General features: G+C 34.4%; 2 protein-coding genes across 3 annotated transcripts; one reads left to right on the top strand and one right to left on the bottom strand.

Moving 5' to 3' along the window:
- Positions 1-4,862: 4,862 nt before the first annotated feature.
- On the top strand, positions 4,863-8,824 carry LOC147387817 (seipin-2-like). Its single transcript, XM_086420427.1, has 2 exons — positions 4,863-6,102; positions 8,237-8,824. The coding sequence occupies exons 1-2, from the start codon at positions 5,041-5,043 to the stop codon at positions 8,726-8,728; spliced, it is 1,554 nt and encodes a 517-aa protein (XP_086276553.1). The 5' UTR covers positions 4,863-5,040; the 3' UTR covers positions 8,729-8,824.
- Positions 8,825-10,514: 1,690 nt separating this feature from the next.
- Positions 10,515-15,697, bottom strand: ACD32.1 (alpha-crystallin domain 32.1). Of its 2 annotated transcripts, none has more exons than XM_086420429.1 (6): positions 15,380-15,697; positions 13,369-13,467; positions 13,005-13,260; positions 11,979-12,093; positions 11,559-11,723; positions 10,515-10,874 (listed from the first exon to the last, which is right to left on the bottom strand). In XM_086420429.1, the coding sequence occupies exons 1-6, from the start codon at positions 15,473-15,475 to the stop codon at positions 10,838-10,840; spliced, it is 768 nt and encodes a 255-aa protein (XP_086276555.1). In that variant the 5' UTR covers positions 15,476-15,697; the 3' UTR covers positions 10,515-10,837. The 2 variants fall into 2 exon arrangements, with proteins under 2 accessions (XP_086276555.1, XP_086276554.1); XM_086420428.1 differs by having other exon boundaries at positions 13,354-13,467; positions 15,380-15,668.
- Between the last annotated feature and the right edge of the window lie 635 nt (positions 15,698-16,332).

Raw genomic sequence — 16,332 nt, 5'->3', positions numbered from 1 at the left:
TTTTTAGTTAGAACTCTATTAGATAGAGTTACTTTTTAGTTAGAACTCTATTAGATAGAGCTATTTTTTAATTAGAACTCTATTATGATTTTGACTTTTGGTCTTATTTGATTGACTTTTAATATTTTGACTTTAGTCTTACTTGATTGACTTTTAATATTTTGACTTCAGTCTTGCTTAATTGACTTTAATTTTGACTTTAGTCTCACTTGATTGACTTTAATACCTTGACTTTAGTCTTGCTTGATTTACTTTTAATTTTTGGAGAACCCCCCTCTATTATATCTTTAATTCTTTGGACCCCTAAATAGAGGGGTCCTTAAAGAAATATCTCACGAACCCTCAACAATTTTACTTGAAAGCCCGATTGATCGATTTTTTAATTCAAAATTTTAAATTAATTTCATCAATGTTTCACTTTAATTATTTAATGTTTTATTTATTAATTTCAAAAAAATTTATTATGAAAATTGTGAAATTACCATTTTGCCCCCGGAGAGGACTTTTCACGTTTTAAGTCGATTTTTAATGTTCTACGATGTTTTAGAATCAATTTTTCATAAGGAATTCAATGGAAATATTGGTTTGTGTCATTTATGAAATTTTGTGTGTGAAATGGTCATGAACTTTATGAGGGGCATTTTCGTAATTTTGTCGAATTCTGTTAAAATTGACGAAATGATTTATTTACTTCCGATTTATTATTTTATGTGTTCGAAAGGGTTTTCCTAAGCGTAATGTAGGCTCTAGGGTTATTTTGATATTAGGGGTATTTTGGTAATTTGATCAATTTTTAGTGATTTTTATCGTGAAGCTTCTTTTTGGTCTGCAAGATGCTGATTTCTATGTTTTTATAGTCGTATTTTCCTAGCGTAGCGTGGTTTCTAAGGTTTTGTCAGTTCGAGATACCTCATCCGGATTTCTGAAACACATCTGGTAACAAAATAAAGCAATGGAATACACATCCATCATTGGGAATCATTACGATCGGGTTGACGAGTTGATTAATCAGGCAAGTGCAAAAATGAGGTGTCTACCGGCAGCTAGGAAGCAACTCTAATCTAAGGACCTCATTTCCCTTCTTCCCTTAGGTGATTCTCTAGCGGCAGATAATTGTCTGCCGGGATTCAGGCCCAGCTAGCGCAAACTAAACTAAGAAACAAACACAAAGATGGCTCGACCAGACCCCGGAGCATCTGAGCTCGTTTCAACAGTATATCAAGTTGAATAATCAGCAGTGGATTCTCTTTCTTCTGTTTCTGAAGCAGCAGCCTCTGTTGCGGATTCCAACTCCACCTCCGGAACCTTACTTGGGGCAAGTTGCTTTGTCGCTCCTATCCTTTATAGTCGAGTTGCTTCCTTGCCTACCTTACCTCCTCTAATATCATTCTTCCCAGCTTGCCTATTTTATCTGTTTAAAAAAGATTGAACAAAGTCTTAATAAAATAAGGATCAGAACAACTTTATTTAAGTTATAAATATTTCAAGAAAACAAAATATTTTATTTTCCCCAAGTAGACCAAATTACCAAAATACCCCTAACCTCAAAACATCCCTAGAGCTTACATTATGCTTAGGAAAACTCATTCGAATACATAAAATAACAAATCAAAACCAAATAAATCATTGCGTCGATTTTCACAGAATTCGATAAAATTACGAAAAATGCCCCTCATAAAGTTCACGACCATTTCACACAAAAAAAGTTCATAAATGACATAAACCAATATTCCCATTGAATTAATTACAAAAAATCAATTTTAAAACATCCTAGAACATCAAAAACCTACTTGAAACGCAAAAGTTCTCTTTAGGGGCAAAACAATAATTTTTCAATTAAAAAAGTTTTAAATTCTAAAATTAATAAATAAAATATTAAATAATGTAAAGTGAAACATTAATAAAATTAATTTAAAAATCTGAACAAAAAAATCGATCAATCAAGCTCTCAGGCAAAATTGTTGATGGTTGCCCAGATATTTATTAAAGGAACCCTCCATCTGGGGGGGCCCAAAGAATTAAAGATATAATAAAGGGGGGTTCTCCAAAAAATTAAAGTCAATCAAGTAAGACTAAATTCAATCAAGTAAGACTAAAGTCAAAATCTTAAAGTCAATCAAGTAAGACTAAAGTCAAAATCTTAAAGTCAATCAAGTGCGACTAAAAGTCAAAATCCTAATAGAATTCTAATTAAATAATAACTCTATTAAAAACAATCCCAATTAAATAATAACTCAATTTACAATAATTCTAATCAAAATATAACTCTACCTAAAATAGTTACAATTAAACAATAACTCTCTCTAAAAGAAGTATAATTAAATATTAACTCTATCTAAAAGGCACTTAAAAAAATCTATAAATAAGGGTCCTTACAACCTATTTTCGCATCAAAAAATAAATCCTAAGAGAAGTAGGTCAAAAAACTTTCCTAACCTCCCATAAACCCAAATTTTGAAGCCCTAACACCCATACCTCAATTTTAATTTAAAAAACACCTAGAAACCCTTCAAAAACACCTAGAAATCCATAAACAAATCCAAAGAATTCAAATCTAAGAAAGAGATATATTGCCTTGGGGATCCAAAGCGAATCCAACGACAGAACGGAACGAGGAGTACGGTACAATGAGCGGTTCTATTAGATCTGAGGGAACAAAACCGTGGTGTCGGTAAAAGTGACTATTTTTTTCTTTTTTTTATTATTACTTAGGTCTTTTAGCAATGTAGTTTAATTGGGAATAAGTAGAGACCGGCGTTTGTCGGGCAGGATTGGTGCCTAACACCTTCCAACTTCGTAATGTGATCCCCAGACTTAGTTTATCAATTTTCGTAGATTAGTTTTTTTTTTTTTTTTTTTTTGCCTTTTAGAGTCAATGTTTGATTCCTAAACCATAATAATTAGGTGGCGACTCTCAAACCTCAAAGGTCAAAAGCGGATCCGGGCACCCCTCGGATCAAGGGCGCTTTCAAGTTGATGTAATCCCTATAAATATCTTATCAAGGTTCATATAATATTCATCCAAGAATTATCAATAAAATTTCAAAATTCTACATGGTATTAGAACTCAAGCTCCTTCGAGCACATTGATCTTGGAGCATCATTCTTCGACGATGGTGCCACCAACCTAAATCATTTTATTCCCTTTATTAGTATTAAAAAAATATATTTAATAAAATCTTACCTTTCTCTATGTTTCTGCAAATCTCCCTACTTAATTGATCTCAAAAATAAAAATGGGTGAGCTTAACGTTGATAAAAATCTATCTATTTTTCATTTTTCAAGTTTTTACAACAAAAATACATGGAAAAATCAACTAAAAACTTAACATAACAACTTATGTAGATGATTTCAAATCAAAAAAGGCATCCATGATCGATTTTCATCCAAAAATGAAGAAAAAATTTGTAAAAAAAAATTTAATTTTTTACATACTTCTTCAAAATATTTGAAAAATCCTTTAAAATGGCCTCTTCTTTCTTTTCAAATCCTTCCATCAGATTGGAGACTCCAAAACTCGACTAGGATGTCAAGAATCTAATTTTTTGGACAAAAAATGATGAGTTTGAATGGTAACGATAGTTTTGACATTTTAATCATAAGAGATGTGTGGAGTGGGGTTCAAGGATTGATTAGAAATAAAAAATTATTAAATGGACTACCAAGAAAAGTCTTAAAATTTAAGGACTAATTAAAAAAAAATCCTTCTATCAAAGGGATTTAAGAAATTTTTCTCTTTTTATTTGTAGAGATCATGTTGGCCTGAGGATGCATCTCTCAAGTACCAAGCTTGAACACAATAATAATAATTATTATTATTATCGAGAGATTTACATGGAAGACCTATTTGTTGCAATTTTATTACAAATACTCGCATACTTCATCAAGTTTGTTACCGGCACAAACCTTGCTTAATGAATCATGCTACCATGACTAACTTAGTAAGATTTCAAATCTTATTAAGAGTCATTGGGCCCACATGGAGAATCAAATTAGCAATCTAACAACACAAATTTCTAGGTTGCATGTAAAAACTAATATTCTACAGAAAAATTAAAAGAATTTTTTTTATCTTGATAGTAGAAAGTGGATGAATATAGAACTCCCAAATTTAAAATTAAAATTCAACAATGAATTTTTTTTTTTTAAGTTCTTAGAATTTTTTCTTGTACGCCAAATCATGGTTTTGAACACCACAAATTAATGTGATTAGAAGTCATTCCCAAATATGTCAAGTAACAAATTAAATAGAAAAATTAAAAATTTATAACGTGAATCTAGCTCCGGGGTTTTCTTGTAATGAACTTAATAAAGTGAGATTTAGTGGGTAACAAACTTCATAAAGCAAGGTTCCCTTGGAGTTGTCAGAACTTCAAGGGAGTTTTCGTAATAAAAGTATAACAGTTATGTCTGCTACATAAATCTCTCATTATTATTATTATTATTTAATTCTCTTAAAACTAGGCTAGCCTTACCAACCCATTAAGATCTCAAATCTTAATAAGAAGTATCAAATTGAAAATTCAACACTACATCCTTCTAGATTTTATAAATAAAAATTAGATTCAAAAAAATATTTCTAAAAATAAAATATTTTTTAACTTGATCTAGGATATTAAAAATGTTCGACTATCAAACTCCCAGATTTAAAATTAGAAAATCAATGGTGAAAAATAACTTTATTTTGTAATAATTTTTTCGTCTACAACCTTGTGGCATCAGATCATCTTTCGGATATCACAACTTCATTCGGTCAGTAAATTTACCTTACTAACAGAGTAAGAAAAGTGTTTTCCATTCTCATATCTTATCTGAAGTGCACACATACGCATAGTGCGTAAGTTATCATCAAAACGCCACGCAATCGTACCCTCTCAAGTCTCAAATCTCAATCCGCCCTTCAGCTGCATCTATTCGTTTCTTCGACTGTCGTCCTCCTTTTCTTCATCTCTCTTCCCTCACTTTTCTCGAATGAAAAGTGCCAGAAACCCTAATTTCATATTGAAATTACCCCATTTTCTCCGATCAAAGAATCGAAGATGGGCGAAAACTGTATCTCCGATAAGTTCTTCGACGCTTTCGACGAATTTCCTTTCTTCGATTGCATTTCCAATTTCGAATCGGGAGAAGAATCCGTAGAATTATGGAAGGTTTCTCAGCTCGAATCCATTGAAGAGAAAGCTAATGAGGTAATCATCAGAGATACAAATTCATCCGAATCTCGTTTTTCTAATACCCTTCGTCATCGATCATCGTTTAGGTTTGGCGAGGAATCAAAAGATTCGAATTATAATTCGCAAATAATTTCGGAAAGTAGCCAACTTATTGAAGGAATCACTCCAAGAGAGAAAAGAAATAAAATTTTGTTGGATTTAAAGGATCACGATAAGGTTGACAGATCTAATGGAATTAATGGTGAAAACAAACAGATTCAAGAGAATTCTAGCATTACTTCTGAAATTGGGGATTCTTATTTGGGAGAACATGATGATGATTCTTTTTCTTCTTCAAGTTTTCTGGTTTTGCTTGCAGGATTTGTTATTAAAGCAGTTGCTTTTCAAATCAGTTTATTGGTTAGTTTCTTCACTTTTCCAATTTGGTTGTTTTATTGTTCTTTCTTGTTCATGACCAATCCTTGTAGAGCTTTAAGGAACGCCAAAAAACGAATCACCGATGAATTGATTAGAAAATGGGGTGCCTTTTGTGATAGTGTTGCACCGTTCTTAAATGAACAAAAATCATTCTGGAACTTGGCGTTGAGGTTCGGGTGGGGATTATTGTGGTCGGTTTATGTTTGTTTCGTGTTGTCTGGTTTTCTGATAATGGGGTTCGTAATAGGTCGTGTAATTATGAGATACATAGTAGAGGAACCAATTCAGATGACCGAGACTTTGAATTTTGATTACACCAAGACTAGTCCAGTTGCTTTCATCCCTATTATGTCCTGCTCTGGTGTCTCTAATAGTTTGAATTTTAAAGTGAAGGGTGAAGTTGGAAAGAATGTAGGATCACGTGTTATTCCGCTTAATCATAAATTGCAGCTCACTATCTCATTAACGCTACCGGAGTCAGAGTACAATAGGAACCTTGGGATCTTCCAGGTATTCCTTTGCATAAATTTGTTAATATTTTTTAGAGTTTACTATGTGAAAATTGTGCTTTTGTAGGCTAACTCTTAGTTGAATTTTGTTCCAATATGTTATTTTTCTGTCATTTATGAGATTTTATGGTAATTTAGGTAATTCAAAATCTAATGGTTGTCATTACTGGCTGGTGTATCATGTGGCTTTATATATATATCAGGTTCAACAACCAAAATCTTAGCCAAAGTGTTTTGTCCTATATGGGCTAAAAGTTTCAGAATGAGCTGATTTTTGGCGAGGGTGGTCTCTATGGTGAGGAGATCATCCTCACAAAAAATCAGCCGATTCTGAAACTTGCCCATATAGAACAAAACTTTGGCTTCCATTTTGGCAACCAAACGTTGTCCATATATATATATATATTTGGAGATAAAGTGATTTTATAATAGAAGATGGAGGTTGGAAAGATCTACCAATAGTGTAACATGAGAAGAGGGGGAGAAAGCCGACCACAACTAATCTCCTGCTTTATGAAGCATATGCCACCTAAAAGGAAGTTCTCCAAAGAAAACATCCTTAGACAGTAGTCAATAAAAAAATAGAAAACTCCTCACATCAATGTTAACCTCTTGCAAAGACCGGTTTCTTTCTTCAAAGACCATTTTACTCTCCTTCCAAATACTCCAACACTGCAAAGGGGTTAGGAACCAAATAATCCTCTTTTTGAGAGAAAAGCAATCGATCTGCTAGTTATACAACGGCAAGATAATGGAGCATGGAAAAATCAAGAAACCTTTAAACAAAGAAAGAAATGAGACCAAACCTTCTATGAGAAAGAACAATGGAGAAGCAGGTGGCTAACTGATTTTCTATTAGGCTCACAAAGAACACAGAAATTATTAGAGGTGAGATGACAACCACGCAATGATTTCTCCGAATTTAAGATTTAACCTCAAGCAATAGACCAAATGAAAATAAAAATAAAGATTAAGAACTTGGACAAACTCTAGGATCCCAACCATCAATGCATGACTCCAAATATGAAGCTTTTGTGAGAGAAGGATTGAATGATTTGATCTAGAAGATTTTTGCTTGAATGTCAATTCAAGCCTAATGGTCTTCTTCCAATGGATTGAAGGTAAGGGACTCGAGGTGTCTGCAAAGGGAAGCGATAAATTCAACCCCCCAATCATTAATGCTTCTCCTCAAGCCAAAATCCCCATATGGAGCAATCCTAGTCTGATGCTTGCAATTGATGACAGGCAATATCTTCGAGGAGATTGGGTATAGGTTTGGATATTGGTAACAGAGGGGAGATGAGGCACACCAACGATCCTCCCAGAATTGGACCTGAGTTCCCTTGCCACATTGAAAGCAAAACTCTTTTACAGAAGTTAGGAAGCACTTTAAGGATATCTTTCCATACTGCATGACGATAGGACTTTCTTCTCCGATCTCTCAATCTAAGGCTTTTTTACCGAATTTCTCTACAATAACCCTCCATCAGAAAGACTTGGATTCAGTGCCAAATCTCTATAGCCATTTCCCATGAAAGGCTATCTATGTTCGTCAATCTCAATAGCATAAAGACCCAAGCCTCCATTATTTTGGGTAAGCAAATTATCATCTATTCCACAAGATGAAATTTTTGTTACCATCCTTATTCTCCCATAAAAAGTCTTAGAAGTGTTTGTCCATCTGCAATTCTATGCTTTTAGGCATGGAAAAAAGGTGATACAAGCCAAAGTGAATTTCGAAATTGTTAATTTTCCTCCCTTGAAAATGCTTCCATGAGGTTGAGCAATTGGATTACATTATGGTCAGAAGTAAATCTGATTACATTTACATTAGTCTCCTCCCAAACACGAAGCGGAAGATGATGATGATAATGTAATTGGGTTTCAATTGTAGTTTTAGTGAGGAAATTTTAAATTATTTAAACAATGGGTATTTTAATGGAATGCCCTTTCATTTCCTAGTCTATTCAGCACTTTTTTATTCATTGGTGATAGAACGTATCTATATTGATCTTTCTTTCTGTGAAACTACTTAGTTGCTATGCCTTATTACAACCTTTATGTTCTATGATTTAATATATTTTTGTTATCAATGGTTTGAGTTGCAACTCATCTACAATTATTTGTGCCCGAAGGTAAGGGCGGACTTCTTATCTGAAAATGGCGAAGTCACTGCAAGTTCAAGACATCCATGCATGCTACGATTTAAAAGTCATCTTATCAGTTATCTGGAGACATTCCTTAAGAGCGTGCCTCTCCTTGCTGGCTATTCATCCGAGGCCCAAGTTGTCAAGCTAAAAATGAGAGGCTTTACTGAAGGATATAAGCCAACTTCGTGCTTACGCGTGATCCTTGAACAACGAGCTGAATACAGGTCTGGTGCTGGCATACCTGAGATCTATGCTGCATCACTGGTGCTTCAGTCTGAACTCCCTCTATTTAAAAGAATTCTTTGGTTCTGGAGGAAAACAATATTTATCTGGTTAAGTATGGTGGTATTTGTGATGGAGTTACTATTAATATTAGCTTGTTGTAGGCATATTCTTATTCCGAGAGCAAGGCCGAGTGATGGCTCTGCTAACAGCAATGCTCCTCAAAGCACTGTATCCCAGGTTGTAAATAGTTGAAACCAGATGTCCAGAACTTGATGAGATGATAAAGATGCAGCATATTTACTAATCAACATTGCCTAAAACATTGGTATGGCACCCTAACTTCTAGAAGTATCCCTTGTCTTTCATGAGTGAATACACATGGAGACTTCTGACGCATTAAATTATTTTATCATTTAATGGATGTTGAAGAGAACCTAACTTTCATACGACCTCGCTGGTGTGTCATTGGCTGAATGGGGAAAGGGCTGTGGAGACCGTGGGGTCAAAGTGGAGTTGTCACATTGCAGGGTAGACTGGTAGGGAGGAGTTAGATTAGTCCTACATCGGACATGAGAATGTTCAGAGACTGGGTAATAAAGACATTCGATCCTATATAGTATGTCACGCAATAGAGTCGAGAAGGCTTTGGTCCAAAGCAAATAATATTGTACAAGTGTGAGTTTGGAGCGTTACAGCAGCCATCTAAGAGATGGTTGGGTATGAACATGGTTCGGAAAACATGAAAGTAAAGAATTTTGTCAACATATTGCAGACATCAAATAAATGTCTCTATTAAGCAACTCCTATGGAATTAAAGTATGGGTACATGATTACAATAGGCCCCAAAGCCTTGTATCAAAGATTTGGGGCTATACGAACCCTATTCTTTCCTTTCTACTACATTTAAAGCCAAGTCGTCTCTTATTAACAATCTTTCCTTTCTATTCGTCTCTTCTTAACAGAATTCACGTCTCCTAAATCATTTCTTTCTGTGTTCTTTTGGATTTTCATATTATTCTTTTGTAACATTTGAATAGTTCTTCTAATTGGAGTTTCAATTGGTCTTGTCTTTTGTTGAACATGCCAACCCTCACCTTGTATTGATAAGACTTTGACTCTACCATAGATTTAATCAAAGTTGTTGACTTAATGCATCGTACCAAATACGAGTTGATATGTAGGAAATGTACCATCTACTAGTTGTAAATCATAAAATTAACAAACTAGGAGGAAGAGATTATCTTTTTTCCTTCTGTTTTATTTAATGGAGGAATGTGCTTCGTTTAGTGACCTGAAACTTTAGGTTGAAGCTTTGATGATAGTGAGGATGACACAATAAGAGATTACATATGACTCATGACTTGAGATCCTTACCATATTCGAGTGCCCACGCAACCCATATCTGACTTATTTTTAACACCCATCATACTAAATGTGTATCAATTTAAAAAGCTACAATTCAGTTGGATAATTGGATATAATCAACTCGATACTATCCAGATTTATTTTTGTAAGTGTGAAGTTTCCATTAAAAAGAAGAAATAAAAATAATTAAAGAGGAAAAGCAAAACAAAACAAAGCAAAAAAAACAAAAGCCCTCAACAACTCATGAAGTACATAATGAATACAAAATCCGAAAAAGAAACCCCCTTAAAATCTTTGTTCAGCTTTGATTAAAAGAAAAGCAAGAAACTCGACTTTCCAAACCATATGCACAATGTATCATTTCAGTCTGTTTTTTACTCACTCTTCTTAACATTTTTATCTTCCTTATACAAATGACTTGCATACAAATTGAAAGATTCTATGAAACTAATACAAAGATGTATTACTCAAAGACTAGTGAAAAACTGACGCACTTTGTACGCTCTCCGATGTGGCATATGATTGGACCCATAGATCTTTTTCCCTTGTGTATCCCGAAGAAAAAGATCTATGGTTCTATGCACTGTCACATCCGAGAGCATACAAAGACCAACGTCACTCTTATGAAAATCCATAGTTTATAAATTATTAACATCCATTCAAGCGAAGAACATAACCGCAATGCAAGAATTAAAAGCGATAATGGAATCATAATTTATACATTCATGCATTATTAACATCTTATACCACTTTAGCTGTTAATAATCTCATATCTTCATCATCCATTCATGGTCTCTTGCATCCTTTCTACATATAATATATATCTATAAACTATGGAGAGATGAAAATAGAAAAGGATGGATGTTCATTCGCTTCAATGGCTTATCTTTGCCTCTAGAGGAGGTGGTTCCTACCCCGCTTGGGTCTAAAAAACCCACTGATACAATAGTATTATAACACACCCTACACGTACAGGTACATGTCCACCCTTAATTCTCAAATTTTAGGAAGAGTGACCTGTAGGAATCCATTCCTGCACCAACACCACCCACTTGGTTAAGTATATCCATCAAAGAAACAAATGAAAATACACACAGTCCTGTATTCAAAACACATACATACCAATTGCAGCTAAAAGGGGTAAAAAAGATTGTTTTAGCTCAGCTTGAATAAGAACTCCAAATGCAAGATTGAACAATACTTGAGACCATTTTTTTAATCTTTTGACAGACCAATTAATAAAATTATAAATAAACCAAAAGGGGAGCAGCTACAGTGGCAAATTGGCATTCTGACAGTAGCCAACTTTGGAAGCGAAGTTTAAAATCTGATCTCAAAGGTAATGTTTCGAGAAAGAGAAAAATCCAAACGATTTTGATCAAAACATTGCATGTTTTGGGTTCAATGTTTCATTCCAATCTCAGGTGAAACCAAAATGATTCATATAAATATTTCAAAACAGAACGAAACTTTGAACCATGATTGCAAGAAAATGTGGGATGTGTAGAATATAAAAAAGTACAATCACTCCAAAATTTCTACTAACTAATGTGTTGGGCACTTGTTTTTGTTGAATTCTCCAAAAAATCCATGGAAGGAGAGTTACGATTAACAAAAGTTAAAGTTTATGCTACCTTAAAACATGAGAAGCAACACTACTTGAAGGCATAACATAAGAAATCAATCTTGAGGAATATAATAGGGAGCAATGACTTACAAAAACTCAGCCGAGACACTGTCCTTATTCACATTACTCGGTAGTGGCCAAACAACCCGGTATGGGCCTTGTACGATCTCCCTCTTGTGATATGCTGTGATCGAATCTTCAGAACCACTTGCCACTTGCCACCAATTAATCGAGCGTTTACCAGTCACGATCAAGCTGAGAAAATGGAAGGTTGATTAGGTAAAGTTCAAAAAAAAAAAATAAAAACATGGTTTAAGGTCCCAAAATTGGAGTCCAACTTTGTTCACCCAAAATTCAGTTTTATGTCAAGAACAGTGAGCCAAGAGGAGTGAGAGACAACTAGTGTTAATGTTTCATGATGTTTCAGACCTCGGTCCAAGCCTTATTAAGTGCAATATTTGGGAGAAAACAAGCTGGGATTGTAGACAGAATTTCTCAAACATATCTTACTTTCGTTCATCGACCTCTATTCTGATGTTATTAATACTAACACCAGGAAGCTCTACTGTCATGACATAGTTACACCCGAACTCTGCAACATCCATTCGAGGAGACCACTCGATATCTGCACTCAACATAAAAATGTTGGATCTAGTTACTGATCTCAAGCTTACTTCCATTACAAAACCATATTCTCATTGAAAACTAAATTAAACTTACTTTGTAACGGAAACTAGAAGGATAAGGCTGAAGTGATCTCAAGATTGTACCTCACATCACACATCCTGACGTGAAAGTGTGTAAGAACCATAGATTTTGTCATTGAGATATGAGTCAAAAAGCATGTGTGGTTCCTACACACTTTCACGTCAGGATGCGCAATATGAGGTACAATCTTGTGGTCACCCCAGCACGACTCAAACTAGAAACCAAATAAACTTTTCTATGACCATTTTGTTGAGTAAAATGTCTTGTATTCTATTTTTGGGGGGTTTTATTTTTAGGGTTACTAAAAGGGAATTATGAAATACTTTCTCAAGGGGTTTTTTTTTTTTTTTTTTTTTTTTCTAATTGGGGGTTTTCTATTTTTGGGGAGATAGATGCATGTAGCAACTCAGGGTTTTATAAACATAGATCTCTAGGGCTGTAAAAATTCAAGCAAAGAAAGTAGTGGTTGTTCTTGTTCTCATCTGAAGACGTTGGCTCACTGCCGAACCACGAAAAATCCTTGTACGTGTGATTTATTTTTTTGTTCTATTTACTGTTTCATTGTTTCACACATTTATCTATGCTTAATGTTATCTTGTAACTATGGAAAAATTAAAATACACAGCCACAAATCCCATATCACTTTGATTATTCTTCCACTTGTCATAGTGAAGTCTAAAGACCATAATTGTTTCAGGTTGAAAACTGAAATTTTGAATTTCTATTGATTGCTAATTCAAGAAGAAATTTAAAAATTAAATAAAAATAAATAAAAGAAAGACAAAATAGGAAGCAAAAGCATTACAGATTGTGTGTCAAAAAGTATACCTGTTTTCTTGGAGAAAATCTGCTTTTGTTCACCCAATCCTCTATTTGGCCTAGAAAACTTAGGGGGCTCGGTCATGGATAATTTACATTCTTGCTTCACAGGCGATTGTTGTTCTATAATCTTTTGCTCAGGTATCATCGGAGCAGGTCTAGCAAACATGGGCACCCTGGAAATATTACAAGAGGAGTTTTCACACATAGGGCCAGATGAATTAGGAGGAACACCGGAATGAAACGAGTTATTTTCTCCAAAATTCTGAAAAACAAAAAAAGGGAGCACAGAATCAGAACCGGGAGGACGAGTCAACTTGTAAACAAAACTAAATAAAAGTGATAAGAGATTGTGGACCTCTTTAATTGAAACCTGTCTCATGAAGCAAGCTTGAGAGATGGATCCTTGTCGTGCAAAGAACATCCTATTGTCACACCTTCGGATCACTGAGTTTATGTTGCTACTGCAGTTCTGAGTCCAGAAAATCAAATGTTAAATATCATCCAAGTCAGTTAAAAAAAAATATTTATACCTCAGTATTAGCATCCTATTAAACTTGGTCATTATGAAATCATTAAGCCAATCTACTTAATAGATGTTCATTTTCTTTTCTCGAGTTTCTACATATCACAATACATCTTGCTTTAGTTTTAATAATATGTTATCAAAATTTAAAGCACTATAAAACTTCGATTGTTAGATTTTTTTTTTTTTTTAATGGTGTAACCCACATGATTTAGGTTTTTAAAAATACTGGATTCTCTAAATTGCAATCATAATGGAAATTCTAGTACAAGTTAATATTATGGGAAATAAAAGGTTTCTATTATTCACACTTTTTTTTAATAAATGAAATTTTATTGAAAGGGAGGACGAGATCGCCTCCAAAGAGGGAACAAAACAACACTAGATGCTACCTTTACGCACCATATGCCATCCTCAAAAAAGACACCTCTAAACTCCCTAAACAGGAAACACCCATAGAACCCAAAACAATAAGGCTGACCTCCAGCAAGAATTGCTCATTTCCTTCAAAGATTATGGCATCCCTCTCCTTCCACAGGCCCCAACAAATCGCAAAATGAATAAGCTTCCATAAGACCCTCTCACAATCAACCATGATAGTGGACTTCCAACTTTGGAAAAGTGAATTAGAGAAGAAGGAAAACACCAAGAGGTTTGGAAAAGTGGAATGATTCATAGATTTCTTGTTAGATTTACACATGAAGCGAAAAAAACCAAAAAAAGATAATGGCCCTCAATCTAACATGATCCAAGGCTATGAGTTTATCCAAACCAGCAGTCCAAACAAATAAAGGCGAACTTTCAATGGAATTTTAAAGACCCAAATCGCGAAAGCAGGAAAAGCAGAATCCCCAAACCCCTCAGAAGCAGAATACAGGTAATTGATAGAAAACTTGGCATCTCAGTTACATGGCCAAATCCTTTGATCCTCTACCCAATGAATCCCAGTTATTAAAGTTTCACTTGAACCCAAAATTCCAAGATGAAATAGGAAAAACCTAATTGAAATAGGAACTCTTGGCACTCTATCTCCACCCAACAATTAAAGGGTTAGTGTTTCATCATCCATGAAGAATACACCATTTTGAAAGTAAGGGAGAGGAGAGAGAAAGTGAGCCAACAAAATACCAACCCATTGATAAAAATAACATGGTTATATGCTTATCTACTGGCATGCTAGTGAGCATTTTTGAAACAATGATTATAGATTTCCTAAGAAAGACCATACCACAAAAGGAGCCAAAGCAAATCATCAACTAAATTACATTACCAAAGATTACAATTATAAAATTTGCAATCATTAAGGTTCTCAACAAAACATTTTGGTTGCCAACTGTAAATTATAACAATTTCCTTCCCCCCACTGCCCACAAAACTTTGCAAACCACCAAAACTCCTGAATGCACTGCAGGGATTATTGTCACCCAAGCTTCTTCTCCAATGCAAAATCTTGATATTTTATGATGATTTTGCAGAGGTACCAAGCAATAGCCTTAATGTAGATAACCCAAAAAGTAAATACTAATAAAAATAAAAATTCTTTAAAGGAAGATTTTATTTTCCATTTTTTAGGGGGGTAAGTAGATTAATTGTTGAGAATGGTATTTGAAGCACACCATGTAATAATAATAGAGTTTGCCCAAACCAGAATAATTCATGAAACCAACTCATATAGCAGCTAATTTCAGGTGCAAATGGTGATGAAACAAACAAAACAATTTTTTGGGAAGCTCAAACGGGCATAACTTACAATTATAAAATCTCAATTGGTTATAAATAAATGAATTAAATAAAGAGAACCAAGCAAAAATTTACTAGTTTTCAAGAGGAATTTTAAGAAGAGAGAGGATGGGATTACCATAGGGAAGACATGGGTGGCTGATATATCCTCAGTTCCAGCAAAGTGACCCACAATTATGTTCATCCTACTTCTCACCACCACCTGATTATCCATCTTAACCCCTCAAAATTGACAACCCAGACAATCTCTGCTAAATTTAGCAGAGCTTTTACACTGGAGGAAGTGTTGATGAATGGGGGGGAGAGTGGCACAAGCTTTAGAGGTGGAAACTGAGGACAAATCCAGACAAATTTGGAGAGATTTTTTTAGGGGCTTTAAGATTCAGAATTTGAGATATTTTTTAGAAAAATTGTGTCAGAGAGCAAAATCCTGGGAACCATTCTGTGGCCACGTGTCACTGGGAGAGCCGAAATATTTTTGAATTTTAGTCACCAAGCTAAAGCAATATCTCCAGGAAAGCCAAATATCAGGATTGGGGAGGGGGTCCCTTTATCTCTTGGACAAAAAAGAGGCTCCTTTTTATTCAAGGCCCCTTGATGGAATGATTTGGTATTAAGGCTCTCTGCCCCTTTCATTTGATGACTAAGATAGTAGGAATGTAGGATGAGCCATGATAAATCCACACGTTTTATATGCGGCTGAGGTGGCAAGGGCACAGAATCATAGATATTTTTCTTCAAAGACCTCATCTCTCTAATCCTCTAAAACCGATTGATTACAATCTCTATTGAAGCAGAAAACTTAATTTCTTATCATTTTTTCATTGAATATGTCATCGACGCGATCAAGATAAAGCCGATAAAGCAAAAGATCAATTACAATCTCCGTTGAATACGCCATCGATACGATTAAGATCCTCATTTCTTCCTTTTCTTCTAATTTTTCTCTTATTATTATTTTTTTGACTAAATAAAAGATTTTTTTGATTACTAATGTTATTTTATTAGATTGAATGTGTGATTATCTTTTTGAGTACATAAATCATGGAATCATGTATTTTGTTGTGATCT

The sequence above is a fragment of the Akebia trifoliata genome, chromosome 13, assembly GCF_017979445.1.
Source record: "Akebia trifoliata isolate Shusen 1 chromosome 13, ASM1797944v1, whole genome shotgun sequence".
Lineage (NCBI taxonomy): Eukaryota > Viridiplantae > Streptophyta > Magnoliopsida > Ranunculales > Lardizabalaceae > Akebia > Akebia trifoliata.
Note: the sequence above shows the minus strand (reverse complement) of the source record. Positions and strands in the feature narration are given on the sequence as shown.

What these genes read in the sequence shown, in the direction of transcription:
- LOC147387817 (XM_086420427.1), top strand. Translation starts at nt 5,041, where the DNA reads ATGGGCGAAAACTGTATCTCCGATAAGTTCTTCGACGCTTTCGACGAA. An exon ending in GGAACCTTGGGATCTTCCAG is followed by an intron (nt 6,103 to 8,236) that starts GTATTCCTTTGC and finishes TTGTGCCCGAAG; the next exon opens with GTAAGGGCGGACTTCTTATC.
- ACD32.1 (XM_086420428.1), bottom strand. Translation starts at nt 15,475, where the DNA reads ATGGATAATCAGGTGGTGGTGAGAAGTAGGATGAACATAATTGTGGGT. An exon ending in CCACCCATGTCTTCCCTATG is followed by an intron (nt 13,468 to 15,379) that starts GTAATCCCATCC and finishes TTCTGGACTCAG; the next exon opens with AACTGCAGTAGCAACATAAA. An exon ending in GACAGGTTTCAATTAAAGAG is followed by an intron (nt 13,261 to 13,353) that starts GTCCACAATCTC and finishes TTTGTTTTTCAG; the next exon opens with AATTTTGGAGAAAATAACTC.